Here is a 26,111-nt window from a genome sequence, read left to right on the forward strand (position 1 = left end):
AGGTAAACTCTCTGCCCCCTCCCCCATCGTGGTCCTCAAATCCATGACCTTGGCCTCACTAGTAGCAGCCTCTCTCCAATAAACAAACCAGCCACCAATGACTAAGAAGTCAGGCTCGGTTGAATGGTCCATCCTTGTTATATCCTTTGTCATTTGCACTCCCCAAGAAGGGTCAGGATGTGAATGAGTTGGGAAGACTTGGGTTAGAATCCCACCCTAGGCACTTATTAGCTGTGTGACCCTGGCTAAGTCATTGAGTGTCTCTGAGGCTTAGTTTTTTCCCCTGTAAAAATGAGAACAATAAAAGTCCCTACCTCACAGGGCTGTGAGGCTTAAAGCACTATAAAAATGTGAGCAAGTGTTATTAATTGTAAAAATTAATCAGGAGATTCCCCAATGACTCTTGATCTAGAGATCATTTAATCTTGAGATATCTAATCTATACCTACATCTAAAATATACCTTTATCTAATCCATACCTTTCCCTATATCTCTATAATCTATCTATACCTATACCTCCACCTATATTTGTACTATATCTAATCTATATCTATACCTATACCTTTCTCGGTGTCTATATATTTACAATCACACACATATATATCTCTACAACTATATATTTATACCTATATCTAATCTATACCAATACCTTTCTCTGTATCTCTATATTATAATTATGTATTTATATCTATCTAGATATATTTATAGATGTACAAATAGATTAGGGTGTAGGGATAGATATAATTTCTGATCCTGGAGCTGCAACTAAGAAGGTTTGAAAAGAATGGCTTGTTCTCAGGAAAAATCACTCCCTCCCTGGCTCGCTGAAGTGGTTGAAAGCTCTGCTCCTCCCTCCTCCCTCAAATGTCTCAACTGAACGTATTTGCCTTCTGCTTGGAGAGCTAGGGCTGGATGGAGAGAAAATGGGTAGAGAATGTCTGGTTTGTGTTCTGTCTGCCTCACCCTTTTCCTCTCTTGTCTTCAAGTTTTTGAAGGGCTTTCCTGAGTGGGAGGAGGAGGGGGAGGAAGAATGGGAGGAGGAAGGAGAGGAGAAAGGGAGAAGTGAAGGGGAAAGGAGAGAAGGAGGAGGAGGAAGAGGGAAAAGAGAAGGAGGAGAGAAGGGGGGAGGGAAAGGAGGAGGAGGAGGAGAAGGGGGAGGAGGTGGGGAGGAGGAAGAGGAGGAGGAGTGCCTTGCTCTGATTGGCTCCCAGAGGCCAAAACCAGGAGCAATGGGTGGTGGTAGCAGAGTGTCCACTTTAGGCATGGGCTGCCCAGAAGGGGGATGGCTTTCTCTTCATTGGATATCTTCAAGCAGGGCTGGAGGGCCACTTAAGGAATTCCTGTTCAGGTATGGGTTGGACCAGGCCAGGGCTTCTTCCTCCCCTTTCGTCTCCTGCACTCCTTTGGCAGCAGTCTGGTGAAGCCAACGGACCCCTCCTCAAAATCATGTATTTAAATAACTCTGTCAGTCAAAAACTAATAAGTACTTTGTGAAGGAAATGCTATACTTCAGTCAGAAGTTACTGAAAATCAAGGTATAATTTTTTTGACATCCAAGTTCACAGACCCCTGAAGTCTATCTATAGAACCACTTGAAGGTCTGTGGACCCCAGGTTAACAACCCATGGACTTGATGTCCCCCCGAGGTCCCTTCAAACTCTAGAATTCTATGATTCGCTGCTTCTCCCTGGTCTTCCCTTGTCTTGAGTGTGGGGGACCTTTAGGGAGAAGCCAATAAAAACTTAACCTAGGGGGCAGCTAGGTGGCGCATTGGATAAAGCACCGGCCCTGGATTCAGGAGGACCTGAATTCAAATCCTACTTCGGACACTTGACACTTAACTAGCTGTGTGACCCTGGGCAAGTCACTTAACCCTCATTGCCCCACCAAAAACAAACAAACAAAAAACCTTACCCTAATTCTGTTTGCATCAGGAAAGACTCTTAGCCATCCATCCTCTGCTTCTGAAATCTCATACTGTAATGTCTGTGCAGACATTTGTTATATCTGTTCATGTATGAACAGGGCATGAAGACTCCTGAAGGCAGCATTCATGCTGTGCAAACTGGCATTTCCTACCCAGTTAGACTAATTTCAAGTATCACAGACTGTCTGCTGAGGATCTACCTAAGTTCCAAGAGGCTCACCCCTACAGGGTTGGCCACTAGGGGGAGAAGTCTTCACCTATAGTGAACCAAGAAAACAGATCAAAGTACAAAGTAGACCTTGGTCCTAGGCGGCCATCTTGGGCTTCTGCGGGGACAAAAGTGGAGGGATGGATGGTGGGAGGGGGGCTGAGGATCAGAGGATGCTAAGAATCACAGACTTTTTAGATAGAGGAGTCCCTTTCCCAATTGGTACTCAAAATGTGAGATCCTTGACATGTGACCAAGTTCATCTTTTGAAGGAATCACACCACTCCATCCTTATGATTGCCACTCTGGCTGTCATGAAACTGAGGACAAATAAAGGAACAGAAACTGAGTGGAAGGATGGACGGCATGCTGTTCTTGGGCAGGTGGATAAAGGGGAATTGGCTTCCCAAGAGCAATGAGTAACATTCACTTCGCACATGAGATTGCTAAAAATAGTGGCAGCTAATTCTCTGTCTGTACAAATGAGGGAATTGAGGGCCAGAGAAGTCAAGAGCTTTGCCCAAAGTCTCATCGTTGGTATCAGTGGAACAAGCCACTGACCAGCAAGCATTTATTAAGTACTTATTAATTTATTTAGGCGTCTTTAGTCATTTAAGTGATTTATTAATTTTATTAAAATAATAATTTATTAGGTTAATTAAAATAATTTAAATTAATGTTTATTATTATATTAATAAGCACTATGCTTGGTGCTGGAAATATAGTGACAAATAATGAACCAATCCCTGCTCTTGGGAAGCTTGCATTCTATTGGGGGGAGACAACATGAACCTATATAAGTAAATACAAAACAAATTCAAGATTGTTAGGCATGGGGGGCACTAGCAATTGAGGGTATCTGGGAAGTCTCTGTGTGTAGAACTTGAGTCTTGAAGGTAGAGAGGGGAGGGAGGGGAGAAGTACATTCTAGGCATGAGGCACAGCTAGTGCAAATTCATGGAGATGGGAGACAAAATTCTGTGTACAAGGAACAGAGAGAAGGCTGAACCTTAGAGTGCAGGAAGGAGATTCAGTCAGTCAGCTAGCATTTATTAAGGGCTTACTATATGCCAAGCATTTTACAAATATTATCTCATTTGAGCCTAACAGTAATTCTTACTAGGGAGCCACTGGTGTTTATAGAGAAGGAGAGTGACATGGAGCATTATCATCACTGATGAACGGAAATTGTAGATAACCCAGAGGACTATGGAGAAAAGCCCTGTGTATGTTAGGGTTCTGATACCCAGTCCAACATTCTTTCCACTGTATTATGCTCGTTGCCTTTAAGTATTTAAAGTGCTTTCATGTGGAAAAAGGGATTAGACATTCTTTAGAGTCCCTGAAGGCCATCCTTGCATCCTCAGATCCATCAAAGATCCATTTATTACTTTTGTATGTGAGTCTGACTATGAGTCTGTACAAGTGTGTGTGTGTGTGTGTGTGCACATGCATGTGCATGTGCGCTTGTGTACCTGGGTGTTTGTCTACTTATACTCATATTTAGAGGTGGAAGGACCTTGGAGGTCATTACTTTATTTTTTTTTACATATAAGATATTTTATTTTTTCCGTTACATGTAAAGATAGTTCTCAACTTTTGTTTATACAAGCTTTACAATTTCAGATTTTTCTCCCTCCCTCCCCTCCCTCCCCCTCCCCTAGACAGCAGGTAATCTGATATAGGTTATATCTATATATCTATATACATATACATATATATACAGATAGATAGATCTATATACACATAATAACATTAATCCTATTTCTGCATTAGTCCTGTTATAAGAGAAAAAATCAGAGCAATGATGAAAAACCTCAAAATAGAAAAAAAAAACATCAGCACCAAAACCAAAATAAATAGTATGGTTCATTCAGCATCTATACTCCACAGTTCTTTTTTTTTTTCTTGGATTTGGAGATCCTCTTCTATCATGAGTTCCCTGGAACTCTTCTGTACCATTGCATTGGTGAGAAGAATATAGTCCATCACAGTAGAGCAACACTCAATGTTGATGATACTGTGTACAATGTTCTTCTGGTTCTGCTCATCTCACTCATCATCAGCTCATGCAAGACCCTCCAGGTTTCTCTGAACTCCTCCTGCTCATCATTTTTTACAGCACAATAGTATTCCATTGTATTCATATACCACAACTTGTCCAGCCATTCCCCAATTGATGGGCACCCCCTCAATTTCCAATTCCTTGCTACCACATAAAGAGCAGCTATAAATATTTTTGTACATGTGGGTCCCTTTCCCCCTTCCATGATTTCTTTGGGAAAAAGACCTAAAAGTGGTATTTCTGGGTCAAAGGGTATGTGCAGCTTTATTGCCCTTTGGGCATAATTCCAAATTGCTCTCCAGAATGGTTGGATCAGTTCACAGCTCCACCAACAATGAATTAGTGTTCCAATTTTCCTACAGCTTCTCCATCATTTATTATTTTCCTTTTTTGTCATTTTAGCCAATCTGATAGGTGTCAGGTGGTAGGAGGTCATTACTTTAAAACTGAGGAAACTGAGGCCCAAGAAATGTGAGGAAAATAGCCCAAGTCCCAGAAGTATTGAGGGGCAGAAGGAGGATGCTTCATGTTACTGTGAGTTTACTGTGGGAGGATTTGCAATCACATCACCCTTGTTCAAATCTTGCTTCTGGGGGGCAGCTAGGTGGCGCAGTGGATAGAGCACCGGCCCTGGATTCAGGAGGACCTGAGTTTAAATCTGGCCTCAGACACTTAACGCTTACTAGCTGTGTGACTCTGGGCAAGTCACTTAACCCCAATTTCCTCACACACACACAAAAAAATCCACAAATCCTGCTTCTGCCTCTTATTGCCTGAATGGTTTGGACTAACTAGTCTCTTAACCTTTCTGTGCCTCAGTTTCCTCAAATGTAAAATAGAGGCATTGGACTAGGTGACCTGAAAGGTCCTTTCTATGACTAAAACTGTTCTTCCATGATTCACGCTCATTTCTCAGCCTTGTCTCAGGACAAGCACACCTACGTCAGACAGCTCTTCCCCCGACCTTGAACTCAATTCTAACGGACCCTTCCCACCAGACTGACTTGTACTCCTCATCCCCTCCCCCACCAAAAAAAAGGACTCGTGTATTTTTTGGCATCTGGCTTATGAGGAACAAATCCATTTAACATGAAGGCCCATAAGCAGCCACTGTAGTGAACAAGTATAATTAGGCTATTGGTGCCTGGGGACTGCCAAGATTATTCTGTGACTGCAGTATTTATTTAGGTAATAATTAAGTAGGAGTGGGGGAACAAAACCAGAGACTTCTTGTTGCCAAACTCCAGCTCCCCACAATTGGCTTTCAATGGCAAGGCCAGCCAGCAAGATGGAAGGGACAAGACTTGTCTCCTGACCCCCGGCTTTGCTGAGGCTGAAGCTGGTTCCTTCTACGGTCAGTGACTCTGGCTTGGGCTGGCAGAGCCTGCCCTATCCAGCCCCCTTTCCCATGATTGGGACAGACCAGAAGCAAGAAGGGCAGGACAATTGTTCTATCCTCTTTGTTCCTCTATTGAGTCTCCTTTATGAAGCCCAGCACAGTGCTAGGCACCTGGTGGCCACCACTCCTTGAGTGATTGATTCCCATTAAGTTTCATCCATGAGAATAAGGGAGAGAGAGCTGGTATAGGAGACAGGAAGACCTGGGTTCCAATCTCATCTCTGACCCAGACTGACTGGTAAGTCACTTATCCTCTCTAAAAAGCAAGCAATTAAGGCTAGAGAATACACTGTAGGTAATCATCTTCTTTGGTAGAGGGATTTTGTTCACTGAGCATTCCTTATACCAATGAAATCAGAGATTAAGTCTTTCAATCATAGTGGATGAGGGATTTGCCTTGTTCTGCTTAAAGAGCACAAAACTTGGAGCTTTGGGGGAAAGTCAGAAAGCAAGATGGGAAGGGAATAGAGTGCTCCAAATATGAGGGCTCCCCCTCACTAGAGGGAGGGAAGGAAATAACACCTGCTATGGTCCAGGCTCAGTGTTAAGGACTTTACAAAAATCATCTCACTTGATCCCAAGAGTAAGTAAAGGTGGTGGTGGAGAGGGAACTCTTCTGTTTGACTTTTTTTGTGGAGAAGGAATTCTTGTTCAAGTCTGGGCTGGACTAGGTGGCATCTGAGGTCCCTTGCAACTTTGGGGTTCCATGATTCTATCTGTCAGTAATAGGGGGTGATGAAAGGGGATGGGCAAGGAGAGCCTGGAAAATCAAAATCCAACGATGTTCCAAAAAGCTTCGTTTTGCCATTAGCTGAATAAGGAAGGTCCTTTTGGACTAGTTTCGGTTTTCTTGAGCTTCCTTCTTCATGATAGGCCAAATGAGTTTCTTACTACCAGTTCTCCCTCACCCTGGGCTCTCTCCCAAGCTCTAGACCCAAATTCTCAACCATCTACAAGACATAATAACAAGAGCAGCTATTTATATAGCACTTAAAAATTTGCAAAGAGCTTTCTATACATTGTCTCAAGCCTGTGAGCTAGGTGTTACTGGTTTTATTCCCCACATCTGACAAATGAGGAAATTGAGGTTTGAGAGATTTGCTATCTTGCCCACACACAGCTGGGAAGTGTCCAAGGCAAGAAGTGAACCCACGTCTATCCTATTTTCCAGTCCTGTGTTTTTCCTGCTACGTAAGTAAAGCTGCCTCTCTACATCAATGTCCCCTCAGCACCTCAAATTTAACATGAAATCTTAGATATTATCTTGATTCTTCCCTGGCTTAAGGGAAACTTATAAACACAGGAGTAAAGCAAGAATGCTTTCTTCCCCCACTGTTATTTGAGCCATTTGTGTCGTTATAGAAGTGCTAATAATGTTAATAAGACAAGAGAAAGAAATGAAAGGGAAAAGCATAAGCAAAGAGAAAATAAAACTATCTCTACTTGCTGACAACATAATGGTTTACTTAGAAAACCCTAGAAAATCAGCAAGGAAACTAATTGAGATAAAACTTCAGGTAGCAGGGCAGCTAGGTGGCACAGTGGATAAAGCACCAGCCCTGGAGTCAGGAGGACCTGAGTTCAAATCCAGCCTCAGACACTTAACACTTACTAGCTGTGTGACCCTGGGCAAGTCACTTAACCCCAATTGCCTCACTAAAACAAACAAACAAACAAAAAAAAAAACCCTTCAGGTAGCAAGATACAAAACACACAAAAATCAAGTGTTTCTTTTTTGCAATAACAAAATCCATATGGAAATAATGTAAAGGGAAGTCCTATTCAAAATAACTACAGTGCCAAAATTTCTGGGAATCAATCTGCCAAAGCAAACCAGCCTATATAGATACAATTACAAAACACATGAAAGAATCTTTCCTTGCTCTCATTTCTCTTATCCACTCTAAGGGCTATCTTTGAAATATCACTTGGATTTGTCTATTGTTGTTCAGTCATTTTCATTCATGTCCAACTCTTGGTGACCCCGTTTGGGGTTTTCTTGGTGAAGATAGTGGAGTGGCTTGCCATTTCCTTCTCCAGCTAAGGAAACTGAGGCAAATGGGGTAAAGTGACTTGCCCAGGGTCACATAGCTAGTACATATCTGAGGCCAGATTTGAACTCAGGAAAATGAGTCTTTGTAACTCCAGGCCTCTGCCACCTTTTGTCTATTTTTCTCTATTCCCACCATTACCTTCATTATCATTCTCCTAGATTACTACAATAGCTTCTCAACAGGTCTTCAGGCCTGTCACTTTTCCCTTCATCTAAACCACCTTCCTGCCAGATTTATCTTCTTCATACACAGAGACATTTCCAGCATTCATTTGCTCAAAACTCTTCCCTTTGCTTACCAAGTGCTGAGATTTCGAGTTCTTAGTGTGGCACCTTAGCATGGCCTACCACCTGGCACCACCATCCCTTAGAACTGGAGAGGACCTTGGAATTTTACTAGTCCTACCTCCACTTCTTACAGATGAAAAAACTTTGAAGTGACTTGCCCAAGACCACTCAGGGAAAGGGGCAGCACCAGGATTCAAATCCAGCACTTTGTTCATACTCCTTCCTATACATGGAATACTTCCTTCCCTCCCTCCATGTCTTATAATCAGTCATGACCTTCCCATCTCTAGACCTCATAAAGTACCTTGTCTGCACCTCTCTTATCACTTATTAGTTTGCATTAATGTTATTGGTATCTACTCTCCTAGTAGATTATAGATTCCATGAAGGCCAGAACCATGTCATATCGAAAGTTCACATCTCTCTTCAATTCTTAGTCTTAATTCTATATACTTAGTAGACACTAAATAAATATTTATTGTATTGAATGGAACTAGGCCAGAGGTAGGGAGAATAGGGAAGGAAATAGTGGAGAGATTATTTAATCTCATGTAGCCCTGGAGCTACTTTTCCTACCTAATAAGGGAATACTAAAGTTAAACAGCAAATGGTGCATACGTGAAGTCATCTAGCCATTGGGGCAGAGGTAAGGGAAGTGACTTAGTGACTAGAGTAGCACTTATTATATACAGTAATGCACACGAGAGGGTATGAAGGCCTAAACCAGGCCAAAGCTATAGTAAGGAAGAGATAGAAGTGACAGAAGTTTCTAGGAGAGATTTGCTAGCATGGTACAGCAGACATGGTGTTGGGGTCAGTCAGATGGTTTAGCTTGAATCCTAGCTCTGCCGCTACAACTTGTGTGACCTTGGGTAAATCATTTCTCTGGGTCTCAAGTTCCTCATTTGTGAATCAAGGATGTATCATCGTCATCATACACGAAGTAAATCAGATGTGCCAATTATGCAGTTGTGTGGCTAGAGCCAGATTAAAATTTAATTAGGAGGGGCAGCTAGGTGGCAAAGTGGATAAAGCACCGGCCCTGGATTCAGGAGTACCTGAGTTCAAATCTGGCCTCAGACACTTGACACTTACTAGCTGTGTGACCCTGGGCAAGTCATTTAACCCTCATTGCCCTGCAAAAAAATGTAATTAGGAAATATTTCACAAAAATCAATAAATATACAATGTAGATAATGTTAATTTGTGGTTTTCTAGATCTAGATGCAGCCTTTGGGGATCTATTTCCATTTGAAGCCAGTGGTCTTGATGACCTCTAAGGTTCCTTTCAGCTTCAAGTCTATGGTTTGGCAACTGGTTGCCTATGGGGCAGCAAGAGAGAAGGAAGAATCATAGATAACGGGGAACTTTTGAGCTTGGTTGACTGAGAAGATGCTGGGGCTATCAGTGGAAAAGAGGAAGCTGGATTCAATTCCCTTCTCCACTAAATGGACGATTCTGTGTGATAGGAAGTTGAAAGAAGAGACACATTTGAGGAAGATTCATTCAATGAGTATAAAGTGCCCACCAAGTGCCAGCTGCCAGCAATACAAAGGGAGAAAAATGAAAACAGTGTCTGCCCTCAGGAAGGTTTTTGTTGGAAAGATGAGTTAGTCCAGTTGTGGAGATATGAGTAAGAGATCCAAGTAGAGATGTTCAGCAGGTGTCAGAAATGTAGGACTGGAGGCCAGGACAGTGATCATGGCGGAAGGAAGGAAGGAAGGAAGATGAATGATAGGTGAGTTGAATGGCTGCATGGACCAATAAACAGGTAGATAAAAAGGTGAGTGGATACATAGGTAGGTAAGTAGATTAGATGGATGATGGATAAATGGATAGATGTGTGATAAAATAATGGGATACATGCATAGATACATACAAAGATGGATAGATGAGTAAGTAGATGGATGGACAGACAGACAGACACACTTGGGAGTCACCTGCATAAAGGCGATCATTGAATCCATGGAAATGGATGAGAGCATGATGGGAGATGGTGGAGACAGAGAAGACAGGACTGAGGTCAAGAGCTGGGGGAAAAGGTCCGTTGGGACTAGATTAGGCGATTCATGATTCTTGGAACTTGCCCATCTGCTGACGGGGAGAGAATGGACAGGGAAGGCCTGGGAGGCCTGACCGGCCCTGGGCAGTCTAACTCTAGGTATGGCCCTGTGCCCTGTTGTTAAATCATCTTTCCCCTCTCCGGCCCAAAAGCCTCACTCCCAGGCTCTACCCTTTCTTGTATTACAAATGCCTCAGTTGCTCTAAATTCCCGACCCAGATTCCAGATGTGCTCAACAGGGATGCTGCTGTTGTCCTGCCCTTCTATAAGGGCCAGGAAGGTAGGTTTGGGGTTTTTTCTTGAGAGATGAAAGGGAATGGGAAAGAAGACAAACCCAGCAGTGGCAGAGGAATGAGTAAGCAGGGAGGTGAGATCATTTACTGGGGCACCTCCTCTACAGAACAAAGACCCCTGTGGGTTGGGAGGGAGAAGTGAGTAACCCAGAGTGACTCGGACTCCCCGTGCCAGCTTCTAATGTGTCACAACCAAAACAAACACATTCACTCAGACTCGCACATGAACACGTGTATCCGTGCATGTACACACACACACACACACACACACACACACACACACACTCACACACACACAGAGCCCAAGTAGGAGGAAGGCCCCAAACAGAACTAGGGATCTTTTGCTCACAGGCAGGGGACTCACATTTTCTGGGACCATGGTAACTAGAGAAGGAACCTTGTGGGGCTGAGGAGCCCCCACCAGTGGAGTCTCTTTGTACAACTGGGCATGTGACACAAGCACTGGGGTTTCCACACTAGGTCCTAGGTTTCTAATAATCACACTATTACTACTAGTAACAATTATGAAAATGTAAGTGGCATTTTAAGATTTGCCAAGTGGTTTACACAGATAATCTCATTTGATCCTTACAATAACACTGAGGTAGGTACTGTACGTGTGGTTATCCCGATTTTATACATGAGGAAACTGGGGCTGAAAGAAATTGTGACTTGCCCAGGGTCACACAGCTAGTAAGTGTCAAGTGTCTGAGGCTGGATTTGAACCCAGGTCCTCCTGAATCCAGGGCCAGTGCTTTATCCACTGCGCCACCTAGCTGCCCCCCAGTCATTCTTTTTTTTTTTAATGTGGGCAGTGGGGGTTAAGTGACTTGCCCAGGGTCACACAGCTAGTAAGTGTTAAGTGTCTGGGGTCAGATTTGAACTCAGATCCTCCTGAATCCAGGGCCAGTGCTCTATCCACTGTGCCAACCAGCTGCCCCCTCCCCAGTCATTCTTAATAGCAGGGCTTCTGAGAGTGAAGAACGTCATTGTGCTGAAGGCTCCGAGGCTGGTTTCATTGATGGGGGAGCTACCTGGCCCTTTCCTCACTACCCGCATCTTTCCTGACAGTCACCTCAGCTTGTCTCTTTACCCCTTGCTTCCCCCCGCCCCCTTTGGCTCTCTAACATTCTGATCCAGAATCGGCCATGGGGCAGTTTAGCCCCTATAAGAAAACAGAGTTACCATCATGGTGGATGGGAGCCCAGATTGAGAGCTGGAAGGGCCCTGGGGTCAGCTAGCCCAACTCTCTTGGTTTACAGATGGGGGACAGAGCCCGAGAGTGCCTTGCTCAAGGTTCCCCAGGTAACCTGGGCAATTGGAAGCCAGGTCACTGAGTATTCTTTCTGCGGCCCCACTGTGGAATGACTTTGGGACCGCGTGGGATGTTTGTTTCATCTTTTCTAGCGCTCTGTGTTTCCGTTCTGACATTCATGCATCTTAGGGACAGCCAGGTGACCCAGTGGATAGAGTACTAGACCTAGAGTCAGGAAGATCTGAGTTCAAATCTGGCCTCAGATACTTCCTAGCTGTGTGACCCTGGGCAAGTCACTTAACCCAGTTGGCGTCGGCTTCCTCATCTGTCAAATGAACCGGAGAAGGAAGTGGAAAACCCCTCCAGTACCTTTGCCAAGAAAACCCCACATGGGGTCACAAAGAGTCGGACACGACTAAAAAGGACTGGACTAAAGGGGAGACCTCAGGACTAGGGAGGTGGTAAGAGGCTGTTTGTGTTACACCGGGTGAGCTCCAGGCCCCAGGCCCAGCATGCTCCTGTGGGGGATCTCTGGAAAGTCGCTGTCAATGACAGAGGAGCCTTGGGTCCCATGTGAGAGTGGGCATCCCGATGTTCATTTTAAAAGGGGACAGACAGTGGAGTCGGTGAGCATCACTTACAGTGAGGGGTGGCCCATAAGGCCCAGCTCTGCTGGCCTTTAGCCTAGAATCCTAGAGAGTTAGGGCAGAGAGGGGCCTTAGGAAATGGACTGGTCCAATCTCCTCATTTTACAAAGGGGAAGACAAGGCACAGATCAGGGGAAATGACTGATCCGAGGTCACACAGCAGTCAGCCCGGCCATCTGTAGGGAGCACCCAAGTGCATCTGGCAGGCTTTACCCAGTAAGGGAGAAGTGGCACCTTGCCTAGCCTCTCTCCTCTACCATCACCACCCAGGCTCCTAAAGAGATGTCCTGGTCTGTGTTCTCAGCTGTGGCATCACCAAGAGCTTCCAGAGCTTAAATAAATCCAGTGAGAGGAAGCTGATTGGGGAGGGGATTGTGGAGAGAAGAAATGCACTGCATATCTGGGGGGGGGGGGTGGCTGGGGATGGCAAGGGAGGATGAGGGGGAGGGGAGAACAGAGATAGAGATATAGTGATGGCACTGTAAGGGTGTCAGCCCAAAGGAGATAAGCCTTTGAATCTCAGCTCCTAACCTACCCCACTGCTGCGGCACCGTAGGAAAGGCACTGCCGCTGAATTCAGGGGATCTCAGTTCAAGTCCTGCCCCTCCTGCTTACTACCTGTGTGACCCTGGGCAAATCATTTTACTACCTCATCTGTAAAACTAAAGGGTTTGTCTCTGAGGGTCCTTCCAGCTCTAAGTCAGTGTGCCTGGATCACAGCACATAGTAGGTACTTAATAAGTGCGTATGGATTGACTCACTACTCCTATGACCTCACTTCTCTGACACTCAGTTTTCTCATCTTTAAAATGGAAGCTAGACTTGGCAAGGTCGCTGTGAGTGGCCACACTATTACTATTTTTTTTTTTTTTTAGTGAGGCAATTGGGGTTAAGTGACTTGCCCAGGGTCACACAGCTAGTAAGTGTTAAGTGTCTGAGGTCAGATTTGAACTCAGGTACTCCTGACTCCAGGGCCGGTGCTCTATCCACTGCGCTACCTAGCTTCCCCTCACACTATTACTATTACTAACAATAATTACTAAAATGTAAATGTCACTTTAAGGTTTGCAAGTACTTAAAGCACGTCTTAAATATGAGCTTATACAGGGTATCCCAGGGTCTCTTAGTATCGTTTTCTGTTTCGCAGCTTAAAACAGCATTAGGGCTTTGGGGACACCCTGTGGAATATGACGGGGTGCAGATGGGGTGGGCCTGATTAGGGGGATGGCCTTCTTCATTTGCCAAAGAGCTTAGGACAGGTAGGGTGAGACAGCCAAAGCTGAGTGGAGCAGGAAGGACTGAGTTGATGGAGGGAAGGGGTGTTGGGGGTCTTTATGTGAAAGTCTTTCCACTTTTTTCCTCACTTCTAATTCAGAGAAACCCTCAGAAATCTTGTCTTCCCCACTGAAGATGGGTCAAGACAGAGTAGAGTCAATTCTATGGAGAGAGGGTTGGACTCAGGGTCAGGAAGACCCAGGTTCGAATCCTACCTTTGACAGCTAGATGCTGTGTGACTTGGGGCAAGTCACTTTACTTCCCAGAGTTGACCAGATGGACTCTGGGGTCCTTTCCAGATCTCTAATCATGCTTCAGTCTCTTCATCTGTCCAATAAGGTGGTTGGGCTAGCAGCCTCTAAGAGGTCCCCAGCAGCCTGGAATCCAAAGGCCTCATTTATAAACAAAAGTCTGGAAAGTCGGGGGTGGGGGGGGCGCTAAGTTGGGGTCCCTGAGGGTCGGCTTCTCCTTATTCACATCTTTATTCCTGTCACCAGCATCACTGCGTCCATCCAGACCCACACTCTGGGGCTTTCCGGCCCCAGCTATATTCCCAGGTCATTTATTTTTAAATTGTGCTTTTGTCCGCCAAGGCCACGTGGGTCTCCAGAGTTTCCGAAATCACTTGGCCTGTGCAGATCATCCCTCGTCTTCCCGATGACTCCTCCTGCTCCCATCCAAAGTGCTCTCCCTTCTGCTGTCTCACTTTCCTTCTCCAAGTGGATGGGGCCAGATGAACACTGCCCATTTCAAAAATGAGGGAAACTGAGGTACAGGGAAATGAGATGCCTTGTCCGGGATCGGCCTTGTCCCTTAGCAAGAGACTCCAGGGTCCCACCCAAAGCACCCTTTTCATCAAGAGCTCAGATGTTCCAAAGTAGGAGGGCTGGAAGGGACCTTAGTGCTAATTTAATCCAACTCCTTTGCTTAAAAAAGCAAAACAAACACAAATAACCTTTTATTGATTGATATCTTGGTTTTATATCACCATCGCCTCCCAATATGTCCCTTCCTACGTCCTTCACCTAGAGAGCCATCCCTTTCAGCAAAGAACAAAAAAGAGAGGGGAAAAAGTCAGTTCAGCAAAGTTAACCATCCCATCAACCAAGCCTAATGGTATATGCAGTATTCCACACCCCTAGCCCCCCCCCCCATTTCTGCAAAGAAAGAAAGGAAGTCCATTCTCAAGTCTCTTCTTCAGGGTCCGGCTTGGTCATTGTAATTATATGGCCAAATCTCCTTTCTACATGAGACTTATCCAAGATCTTAAGGTGGTCGGTGAAAGCCCAGCCTCCGAACTCCATCCCATTCCTCACGGCTGCCTTCTTCTAGTCAATCACTTATGAGTTCCTGCCCAGCACAGCCCTTCAACCTGGATGTCAAGCCAGAGGTATTCTTTGTGCTTCCAAGGAATGAATGGAAGGGAAAGGGTGATTGGAGAAGAAAAAAATATCCCACTACCTTATTCATTTGCTTTTCCTTTTTTTCCTCAATTCCTACGATGTGTTTCCTGAATAACCTGCTGCGGGCAGGCAGCCCCTCCCTCCCTGCCCCCCCCTCTGGCATCTGGCAGCCCTGCCACCAGCTCCCAGCCCAGGGGTGGGGTCAAAGGTCAGGGCGAGTCAGTGTAGAAGGACAGTCCTGGGCAGATGCCCAAACCCAGCATTTCCTTGTTTGATCTTGAGGAAGTTGCTTTAAGACACCAGCACAGGCTGCTTCGATCCTTGGGACGGGACAGACGGGACAGGCGAGGGCTCCCCCAGCTGCCCGAGGCAGAGGGACTGGGGGAGGAAGATGATGGATTTCCTAAGGAACATTTTGGTAAGTCCCCCCCCCAGTCACAGTTGTGATGCCCACCAAGCCCTCTGGAGGAAGGCGCCCAGCCCAGGCCCCTGGAGCTGGCACTTGGCAAGCAGCTCCTGGTCCCCTGGCAGCTGTTTGCCTACACGCAGTGTTGTGTTGGCATGTGTGTCCTGGAGGAGGGAGGGAGGATCCCAAGGGTGTGTGTGTGTGTGTGTGTGTGTAGGGGGAGAGGGGGGAAGAAGCCTGGTATCTAGAGAGGAGTGGTGGAGGAGGGGACAGGTGGTAAGGCCAGGGTGTGGAAGTGCCCCCCCAGCCCCTCCCTTGGGGCTCCCTCTGAAATGCCTCTTTAGCCCTTGTCTTCAGTGTGACCTGGGCAAGGTTCAGACCCCCTGTTCTGTTGTTAGCTCCTCAGGTGACCTTAGGTGCCACTTTGTCTCTCTCCACCTCAGTTTTTTCCCCTTGTCAAATGAGGGGGGTTGGACTTGGCTATCCGATCATGCTCAGAGGTCCTTTGGACCAAGCCCCCTCATTAAATAGAGGCAGTGTCACATTCCATGGGGCAGGTGGCAAGGAAGGGGCAGAGCCAGAATTTGAACCCGGGTCCTCTGACTCCAGGGCCACACAGATACCACACTGTTTCTAACCCTAAACTCCTCTGAGGAACATGGTTACAGCCTGAGGCTGTGCCAACTCACGGGCCAGTATTTGCTCTTCAGGGGGAAGTGAGAAGGACAGATTTTCTCGTTGCATTTCCATCTGGCCCGAGGTGCCATCTTGCCAACAGCCCATCTCCCTTTTGGAAGGGGTGCCCAGATGAGTCCTTCTCCAGAAGTCTCTTCCCTCCATGGCATCCCACCTCAGGATGGCCCTGGGACGGATGAACTCAAAGGTAGCCTCAGTCCCAAACTAGGGACTGACCAACTGCCCACAGACTCTGCTGACTGGGCAGGCTGCATGGGCCAAGTGGGCCCTGGGGCCTTGGAGCAGTTGGGAAGGCAGTGTGGTGTACTGGTTAGAGCATTGAGCCTGGGTCAGGAAGACCCGAATTCAAATCCTCCCTGTGACTCTTACAGCTGTGCAATCATGAGCAAGTTATGCTACTTCAGCGGCCTCATCTGTAAATGGGGATTAAAAACAATTGCAGCTCGCCCTCATCAGGCCCCTTCAAGACTCCAGTGAGATAATGTGCATGCAGGGCTTTGCAGACTTTCAAGTGAGCTACAACTGCCAACTACTGTTAGGGTCACGAGACTCAGAAAGGTACAGTAGGTACAATCAATAAACATTGAGCGGGGGACAATCAGGGTTAAGTAAATTGCCCAGGGTCACACAGCTAGTCATTGTCTGAGGCTGGATTTGAACTCAGGTCCTCCCAACTCCAGGGTTGGTCCTCTATCCACTGTATCACCTACCTGACCCTCAATAAACATTTATTAGAGGTTGGCCTCAAAGGCAGAAAGACCTAGGTTCATGTCCCATCTCTGGGCAAATGCAGCTGCCCCTCAGCCTTCAAGCTACAGAGGAGTTGCTCATTTGGAGGCTGGAGGGAGTTTTCCTCCTGGGAGTCCCCTCTATACAAGTCTGGGTCTCAGGAGATGGCCCCTCTCCACACAGCTGCCAAACCAAATCCTTGGGTAACTTCAGTTGAAATGCAAACTCCTCCACCTGGATCGGCCTTCAAGGCTCTGAAGTGAAGCCTTCCCTGGTCCCCCCATTTTTTAGGGCTTCCCCTTCCTGACTTTATTTCCTATTCACTTCTTGTCTGCACCCATGTTGTATTCGTCCCAGGGGATGGACAGGCTGGTTCCTTGAAATACGTAGGTGCTCAATAAATGCTGAGTTGTACATTACTGTCCATGTCCCTTCTCCCCTCAGGCAGAACAGATGGCTGTTTAGATGGATGAGAATACCAAGACCTTTAATGGTCATCACCAGTAGGCCAAGGCAGGCCTTGGGCCTATTTTTCCCTTTGCCCATGAGGCTTTTGTTCACACCATTCCCCAAAGCTGCCATGCCTCCCTTTCCTATCTCTACCTGTCAGACTCTTACCCACCATCAAATGCCATCACCTCCAGGAAGGCCTCCATGATTGCAGTCCAGCCAGTTGTGACCTCTCCTCGTACCTCACTCCATGCTTTCTTGCTCTGCTAGACTGTGAGGTCCAAGAGGGCAGGGAACATTTCATAGTCGTGTTTATATGTTCAGAGGAAGTGTTCATGGAAAGTTTGTTGAATGAGTGGGTGAGTGAGTGACTAGCAAGGACGTCTTTGTGATTCACCACAGTATCCTGGCGATGGATCTGAAGCGGGTGTGGATAGTTTCTGAGGGTGTGAGCCTAGAACCTGCTGCTCTTGGGAGGTCAGGGATACCAGATCACCCATACTGAGTGGTCTTCAGCACCTGGTACTCTGTCATGATACAGCGGGAGGACCTGACTTCCGACCCCGGCTCTGTTAACTTCAGTCCTCTGTGCCCCCATGAAGGTCAACTCCTCCTCCTTCTTCCTCCGAGTCCCTGCTTTAGCCTCTTTCTCTCTAAAATAAGGGGCACAGGTCTTTAAGCTGCTTTCTGGCTGTAATGTTCTTTGATTCTGTTCATGGACTTGACCCAAACTGAGATCTTCATTTTGTTCCCCAAAGCTGGGAGGTGAATCATAATAACGATAATTATAATTACAATAACAGCACTTACATAGCACTTTAAGGTCTGCAAAATGCTTTACAATGATTATTTTAGGGGCACCTAGGTGGCTCGGTGGAACACTGGCCCTGGATACAGGAGGACCTGGGTTCAAATCCAGCCTCAGACACTTACTAGCTGTGTGACCCTGGGCAAGTCACTTAACCCCAATTGCCTCACCAAAAATAAATAAATAAATAAATAATTATTATTTTATGGGGCAGCTAGGTGGTACAGTGGATAAAAGCACTGGTCCTGAATACAGGAGGACCTGAGTTCAAATCCAGCCTCAGACACTTGACACTTACTAGATGTGTGACTCTGGGCAAGTCATTTAACCCTCATTACCATGCCCCCCCCAAAAAAATATTATTTTATTCTCACAACAACCCTGGGAGGTATGTTCTGTTGTTATCCCCATTTAATATATAAGGAAACCAAGGCAAACCCTGATTTGCCCAGGGTTGCAAGCCAACAAATATCTGAGCCAGGATTCAAACTCAGGTCTTCCTGACTCTATTCACTGAGACACTATGCTAGGCACTGTACTAAGTCCTGGAGATACAAAGAAAAACAAAACACTCACCCTACCCTTGGGGAGCTTCCATTCTAATGCAGAACTATTGTTGTTAGGTCACATTAGTCATGTACGATTCTTCCTGACCTCATTTGGGGTTTCCTTGGTTTGACATTTCCCTCTCCAGCTCATTTGACAGAAGAGGAAATTGAGGCAAACAGGGTTAAGTGACTTGCCCAGGGTCACACAGCTTGTAAATTTCTGAGGCTGGATTTGAACTCATGAAGATGAATCTTCCTGATTGCAAGGCCGGTGCTTTATCCAGCACATGACCTAGCTGCCCTATTAGGGAGAGCACAGCAAGAGAGAGAGGGCAGGGGAGGAAGAGGAAGGAGAGGGAGAGGGAGAGGGAGAGGGGGATGGGGAGGGGGAGAGAAAGGGAGAGAGAGAGAGAGAGGGAGGGAGGACAGAGGAGAGGGGGAGGGAGAGAGGAATAGGGAGGGAGAGAGAGGGAGAGGGAGGGAGGGAAGGAGACAGACAAACAGATAGACATTAGGGTTATGGTTAGTAAGTACTTATTTACTTATTATGATAAGTACATTCATTAAGAAATTTGTTGGGGCAGCTAGATGGCACAGTGGATAGAGCACCGGCCCTGGAATCAGGAGTACCTGAGTTCAAATCCGGCCTCAGACACTTAACACTTAACTAGCTGTGTGACCCTGGGCAAGTCACTTAACCCCAATTGCCTCACTAAAAAAAAAAAAAAGAAAGAAATTTGTCAAAGAAAGGACAAGCCTAAAGAGGAAGGTAGTTATTGCTCTTGGCAGTCAATCAGCTGAGGCTTCCTGGAGGAGGCAGCCTCAGAATTAGGGATCGTGTGTGTGTGTGTGTGTGTGTGTGTGTGTGTGTGTGTGTGTGAGGCAATTGGGGTTAAGTGACTTGCCTAGGGTCACACAGCTAGTAAGTGTTAAGTGGTGGAGGCTGGATTTAAACTCAGGTCCTCCTGAATCCAGGGCCGGCGTTCTATCCACTGCGCCACCTAGTTGCCCCTTTAGGGATCTAATTTAAAGAATGAGAAAAAAGGAATAATAATAGTTTGTGTTTATCTTGCTCTGTAGAAATTGCCTGTTTCACCACAGCTCAGGTGAGGCACAGAATATAAGCTTTACTCTTCTCACGTGGAAACCCTAAGAGGTTAAACTGTTGCCTCTGGTGCCCTAGCTAGGAAGTGTTAATGATGGGACTAGGAACCCAGGGCCATCTTCCTTCTACTTCACCCAGCCAGGTGCCTCCTCCTATCTAGGCAGGCAGGTTTCCTGGCTGTCTTCTGCACATGTTGAGTTTATCGCCACCTCTGGCTCCTCTGCTGAGCACAGAGGATGTGCTCAGTAAATATTTGATTGATTGATTTGGTCAGGAATATGGAGCTGCTTCATTTAGTTTGATTTTTTAATGGATGGGATTAATTTATAAACCGAATGGCTCAGTCCCAAGGGGAATTCCCAGCCATTGTGGGCTCTTGAGCCGGCAAGTGACTGCAAAACAGGAATGTTTTAGATGTCTGGCAGTGGTGGGAGCCGTGTTAGAATGCACCAAAGTGGGGAAAGAAGATAAGAGCAGTAAGCACTTATTAAGCACCTACTATATGCCAGGCAAAATATGCAGCCTAAGGACCATAGGACTTTTCCATCTGACTTACAGCTGAAGCTGTCCCTATGTGTTGTCTCCCCACACTAGAATATGAATTCCTTCTAAGTAGCAACAGTCTTACTTTTCCATGCTCATTTCAATCCTTTACACATAGTAAGCACTTAATAAATGTTTTTCCCCCATTCATTCTTTCATTCATTCATTCAGGAATTGTGCCAAGCACTAAAGATAAAAAAAAAATCCTTGCCCTATTCCATTGAAGGAGACAGTGTACACATGATAATAAAATAAATGTAGTGTGATTTAGGGAGAGAAAGCACTAGCAATAAGGGGTGGGGGGATAATGAATATGAAGCCTAGCAGGTGGATGGATTCAGCCAGCTGTAAGCTCCTTGATGGTAGGGACCAATTTTTGGTTTGTCTTCATATCCTTAGTGCTCAGCACAGATCGTGGTGCACAATAAATGCTTAATAAATATTTGTAGATGCAGAATGTCACTTATTAAGCTCTTATCTTCCTAATAGAGTGTAAACTCCGTGAAGACTGGGGCTACAAACCCAGTACAGTGCTTAATAACCTGTTGGGTTGGATGGAGCCACCAAGTGAGACAACAGTTAGAAAGTGAGCCCCGCAGCAGGGCCCCCCCTTTTCCCCATCTGGCTTCACTGCAAGAAGCACAGGCTGTCCTGTCCATGAAGAGGACTCACAGGAGGATCTCCCACATCCCAAGGACACACGCATGGAATCATTTTTCCATTAGCGAGAATGGCTTCCCCTGAATTCTTCACAATCTTTTAGTGTTTTTACTCTACACATCCAAGTATGGAGATGGCTCATCAGGATTAATGGAGCAATTGATGTTCATCCAGTGATGTTAATGATGATTCATGTTCCTACCGTACTTTAAGGTTTGCAAAGCACTTTTCTGACAACCATCTGGGAGGCAGGTGGAGCAAATATTCTTATGCCCATCTTCCAGTTGAGAAAACCGAGCCAAGTATTCTGTCTGGGGTTCCATACCTAGGGTCTGCCATGGTCTCCAATCCCAGCTCTTCTCGCCCAGCCTCTAAAGCAGCCTAAGGGGGCAGCTAGGTGGTGCAGTGGATAGAGCACTGGCCTTGAAGTTGGGAAGACCTGAGTTCAAATTTCACCTCAGACACTTACTGGTTATGTGACTCTGGGCAAGTCACTTAACCCCAATTTTCTTAAACATCCAGAGCCATCTCCAGTCATCTTGATGTATATCTTGTCATTGGACCCAGATGGCTCTGAAGAAGAGACTGAAGTTGGTGACCTTGCACAACCCTCCCTCACTTAAATTCAGTTCACTGCAAGTCATGATATCACCTCCTGATGTCATGGTCCTCTTTGAGAACAAAGGACAAACAACAACAAAGCAGCCTAGTGCCCTCTCTAACTGTGCTGCAGTTACTCTGGCTATAATCTAACCTCCTTCAGGGCAGGAGTTATTGTTTTGTGTCTTTGTATCTCCGGTGCCTACTACATAGTAGGTGCTTAATAAATGCTTGTTGGTTGATCTAGTACAAGCCCCTCGTTTTATACACAAGAAAAGGGAGTCCCCAGTAGGTTAAATGACTCTTACAAGGTCACCCGGGTAGTAAGTAGAATCCTAGACTTGCAATTGGAAAGCCCCTTAAAGGCACCCAGTCCAACTCCTTTGTTTTATAAATGAAGAAGCTGAGACCAAGAGGGGTCACCCAGGTAGTAAATGGGTGATATGTTTAGAGCCAGAAGAGACCTCAGAGGCCATCAAGCCCAACCCCCTGATTTTTCAGGTGAGGAAACTGAAGGAGAAATGACTTGCCTAAGGTCATCCAGGTAGTCAGTGCAGAGCTGGGATTGGAACCCGGGTTTTCTGGCTCTGAAGGTAGCCATCTTTCCACTGTGGTGCCTCCAACCAGAGGAGGGCCCAGATTTGGACCTAAGGTCTCTGACTTAAAGTCCAGGGTTCCTACCATTCCAGAAAGTAGAACATGTAGAGTGACCTTGGCCTTATCATCTCCCAGCTCTAATCAGCCCAGCTATCTCCCCATGAGCGTGCCTGGTGGCAGGGAGTCTGGCTTGGTAGCTACCCTCACCATTGCCTCAGCTGGTGCTCTTTTTTAGCACGTGAGAGCATCTGTATGGGCAGCCCAAGTCAGATGTTATCCTGCCTTCTTTTCTTTTTTTTCTGATACCATGGGCTGCGTAGGCCATGGGGAATTCTCACAATAGTTGGGAGCCCAGACAGAATAATGTGCCCGTCAATTAGGAAGGTCAGTGGAAGACAGCCAAGCCTGCTCCCAGAAGCGTCTCATGCCTTTGAGCATCTTTCTCCCTGGTTCTCCTTGTGATCCTCCTTCTTGAGAAGCACTATGGTGTTAATCGATTTATCTTAAGGAAGACCTAGGTTCAGATTTTGCCTTTGACCCTTGCCTATGTCATCATGGGCGCCTCTGTTTCCTCATCTATCCGATGGGAAAGAATGACAGCACCTGCCTCACAGGAATCGTGTTGGTGTAACTGAGGTCATGTGTGTATAGTGTTGTAGGTATGGGAGTCATTGGTATTCTGTCATTTGACCATCTCCTGAAATCCTACCTCCTCCTTGAAGTTTTCTTGGATGGTTGTCAGGTCATTCCAGCCACCTGATGTAATGGAGGGGCACCTGGGTGGCACAGTGGTTAGAGCACTGGTCTTGGAATCAGGAATATTCCTCTTCATGAGTTCAAATCCAACTTTAGACACTAGCTGTGTGACCCTGGGCAAGTCACTTCACCCTGTTTGCCTCAGTTTCCTCATCTGTCAAATGAGCTGGAGAAGGAAATGGCAAACCCCTCCAGGATCTTTGCCAAACACAAGTCCAATTACTAATGTCATCTCCCTCTCCTTGTCTATGAGCCCCATGGGGGCAGGGACTGAGCCTTATTTAACCTTCATCTTCCTACAGGAGGCCCTCAAGATTGTTTTGGTTGCTTGGGTGGGGCTAGGATCTGAGGAGCTCAGAGGTCACTCCCAAGTCTAGGATGCAGACTTTCCCTTCAGAAGCCGTCTTTGCCTTTAAGGACAGGCCTCATTCCTTAAGGCTGGGAGGGAGTTAAGCAGAAAAGCTGATTCCCAGGCTATGATTTTGTGTGTCAAGCTTGAGTTCTGGGCAATTATTTCATGGTTGACTTGTCAAGTTGCTAAAGTGGTGGTTGCAGCAAGGAAAACTGGCAGTGAGTCCCCTCCCAGGCGGCAGCGGCTGTTGCTAATAATAAGTTAGACAGCTCCACAAGAGAGTTGCCGTGTTCTGTTCCCATTTGGAAAACCAGTCTGGTGTGCTGGTTTTCCCTGTCACCTGGGGGGAGGGGGAGAGGAAGGGACACCCCCTCCTCACACCAAGGAGACCTCCAGAGGTCCTCTGTCGGACGTCCCATTGGGTGCCGCCCATGGGGCCTCTACCAGTTGAGGCCTCGGAATTTTGTCTGGGTCCCAGTGGCAAAATCTCCCACCCCAAGCCGGCCCGCTTACTCATTGTGCTTCTGAATGGAAAATGAGTCTCGTTCTTATGGGAAAACAGTAACGGCCTGCTTGGAAAGCCAATTGAGTCACGGAGAGGTGGCCACAGGCCCAGCCGAGGCTGCCTTGTTAACTTTGGCACCAGGGACCCAGCCATCTGCTTCTAGGCCTCGGCCTTTGTGGATTTTGAGAGACAGCCATAAAGGAGAGAATACTGCACTTGGACTCTGGAAGACCCGGGGCTGAAGATGGACTCTAGGTAGTGTTGTGTCCATGGCCTCCACGTCCCTGTCTGTAAAGCTGGGGAAGGGGCTGACTCAGCGACCTCAAAGAGCCCCCTCTGGCTCCAAACCTACAATTCTGTGCATTATTGGGAGTTTGGGCACCTACCTTAGATGGTCCTAGATGGGGTCTTGCTAAGGCACACTCCCATGTGCATGGAGCAAGGGTAAGGATGGGCACTGTTCCAGAGAGCATCATAGAACTGGAATGGGAAAGGACCTCAGAGGACATAGAATAGCTAGCTAGCATTTATCTGGGGCTTGAAGATCTGCAATGTTATCTCTTTTATTTTTTTATTTTATTTATTTTTTTTTTTTGTGGGGCAGTGAGGGTTAAGTGACTTGGCCAAGGTCACACAGCTAGTAAGTGTCAAGCGTCTGGGGCTGTATTTTAACTCAGGTCCTCCTGAACCCAGGGCTGGTGCTTTATCCACTGTGCCACCTAGCTGCCCCTCTGCAGTGTTATCTCACTCGATCCTCACAATAGCCTTGGAAGGTGGTTGCTTCCGATTTTGTCTTTGTATAATCAGCACCTAGCTCATAGTAGGTACTTAATACTCATTATTACTTAATTACTTAATACTAATTATTATAATATATTATATTATTGATTAGTTAAATGATTGAGCCTATGATTGCAAAAAGAGCTTGCCCAATGGCTTGGCCCATCCTTTGAGCCAAAGCACTTTCTTCACCTTGTACAAGGTAGGTGCTTAATACTGATTATTACTTAATTACTTAATACTCATTATTATAATATATCATACTATTGATTAATTGAATGAGCGTTTGCAAGAAGAGTTTAATCAATGGCTTGGCCTATCCTTGGAGCTAAAGCACCTTCTTCACCTTGCATATAGTAGGTACTTAATAAATGCTTGTCAATTGATTGAATGAAGATTTGCAGGAAGAGCTCAATGTCTTTGTCCATCTTCTAAGGAAGGAAGTACATCAATACCTTGGGGGCGGGGGGTAGGAGAGGCCTCTAGCTTGATTGTCTCCAGAGCTCCCTACTCCCCTATTTCCTTGCCCCGCTTTTTCTGAATGTTACACAGGTAGCACAAGGGACAATCCCTGGCATCCCTTCAAGAAGGGAAGAAGCTGGTCTGGGGGTTTTCCATCTGGATGAGATCCTGAGTAGTGCATGACATCACCCCCCAACCCTCCATCCCTGTTGTAGGCCTGAACCTTTGTCCATGTTCGCTGTCCTCACACAAGCTTTCTCCCAGCAGGTTGGGCTAATGCTTAAGGCTGCCTGGGACAGCCTGGAGCCTTGCTATAGCCATCTGCCCCCAAAGGGATCATTGGTTGGCCCAGAATGAGCTTGCTGCCCAGATCTCTGGCCCCCTGGGAGCCTCCCCGTCCCCAGCTCTGCCTTAGAACTGGCCGATATCCTCAAATGTTTGTTGTTGGATTTTTTTTAAGGAGAATATTTTGGTCTTCAAGCCCAGTAAAGACAAAATCTAATTATCCTTTCTCATGTTTCAAATTAATTCCGTCTCTGTCCAGCTTCTGCCGCTCTTTGCTCCTAGTGGGAGGAGAAAAGATTTTCTTAGACAGTCTCACTGACCTCTGTCTCTCTCCCTTTTCTCCCCTCCCCTCTTTTGTCTTACAGTCTGCAGAATTCTTCGAGATGCTAGAGAAGATGCAAGTAAGTCACCCAGTCATGGGGTTGTCCCCCTTCCCTCACCCCCATTAGAATATCATTTTCTTTGTGCTTATACCCCCATCACCTAGCACAGTAGTAAGCACGTAGTGGGTGCTTAATAAATACTTGATTGATTGATTGATTGATTGATTGATTGATTGATTGATGGGGACACTAGGGCCCAGAGCAGAGAGAGTTTTGACAGTTGGGCAGATAAAGCAGCATGGGAAGCCCACCAGTGTGCCCCCTAATGGTGGGTGATAGGGGTCCAGGACCTGGCAAAAAGAGACCTGTGTTTGAGAGCTTCTTTTAGCCCCGCAATGGAGCACCTTCCCTATTTATTAGAAGTCAGTATGAGGGACAGCTAGGTGGCGCAGTGGATAAAGCGCCAGCCCTGGATTCAGGAGGACCTGAGTTCAAATCCAGCCTCAGACACACTTGACACTTACTAGCTGTGTGACCCTGGGCAAGTCACTTAACCCTCATTGTCCCACAAAACAAAACAAAATAAAAAAAGTTAGGAGGTCAGTACGACTCAGGAGGCAGAGTGCTGGGC

The 26,111-nt window shown here is 46.3% G+C and overlaps 1 protein-coding gene across 6 annotated transcripts in view; it reads left to right on the forward strand.

The window, feature by feature from the left end:
- RAP1GAP2 (RAP1 GTPase activating protein 2) overlaps positions 1-26,111 on the forward strand; it is a 298,254-nt gene that overhangs the window by 203,337 nt on the left and 68,806 nt on the right. For all 6 annotated transcript variants that reach the window (XR_006356225.1, XR_006356224.1, XM_043999908.1 and 3 more), the window contains one exon: positions 25,523-25,558. Coding sequence is in view for 4 of the 6 variants with exons in the window: in XM_043999908.1 (XP_043855843.1) it covers positions 25,523-25,558 (36 nt within the window). In the remaining 2 variants the exon portion in view is untranslated. The remainder of the gene's footprint in view (positions 1-25,522; positions 25,559-26,111) is intronic.

Source organism: Dromiciops gliroides, chromosome 4, assembly GCF_019393635.1.
Source record: "Dromiciops gliroides isolate mDroGli1 chromosome 4, mDroGli1.pri, whole genome shotgun sequence".
In the NCBI taxonomy this organism is placed as follows: domain Eukaryota; kingdom Metazoa; phylum Chordata; class Mammalia; order Microbiotheria; family Microbiotheriidae; genus Dromiciops; species Dromiciops gliroides.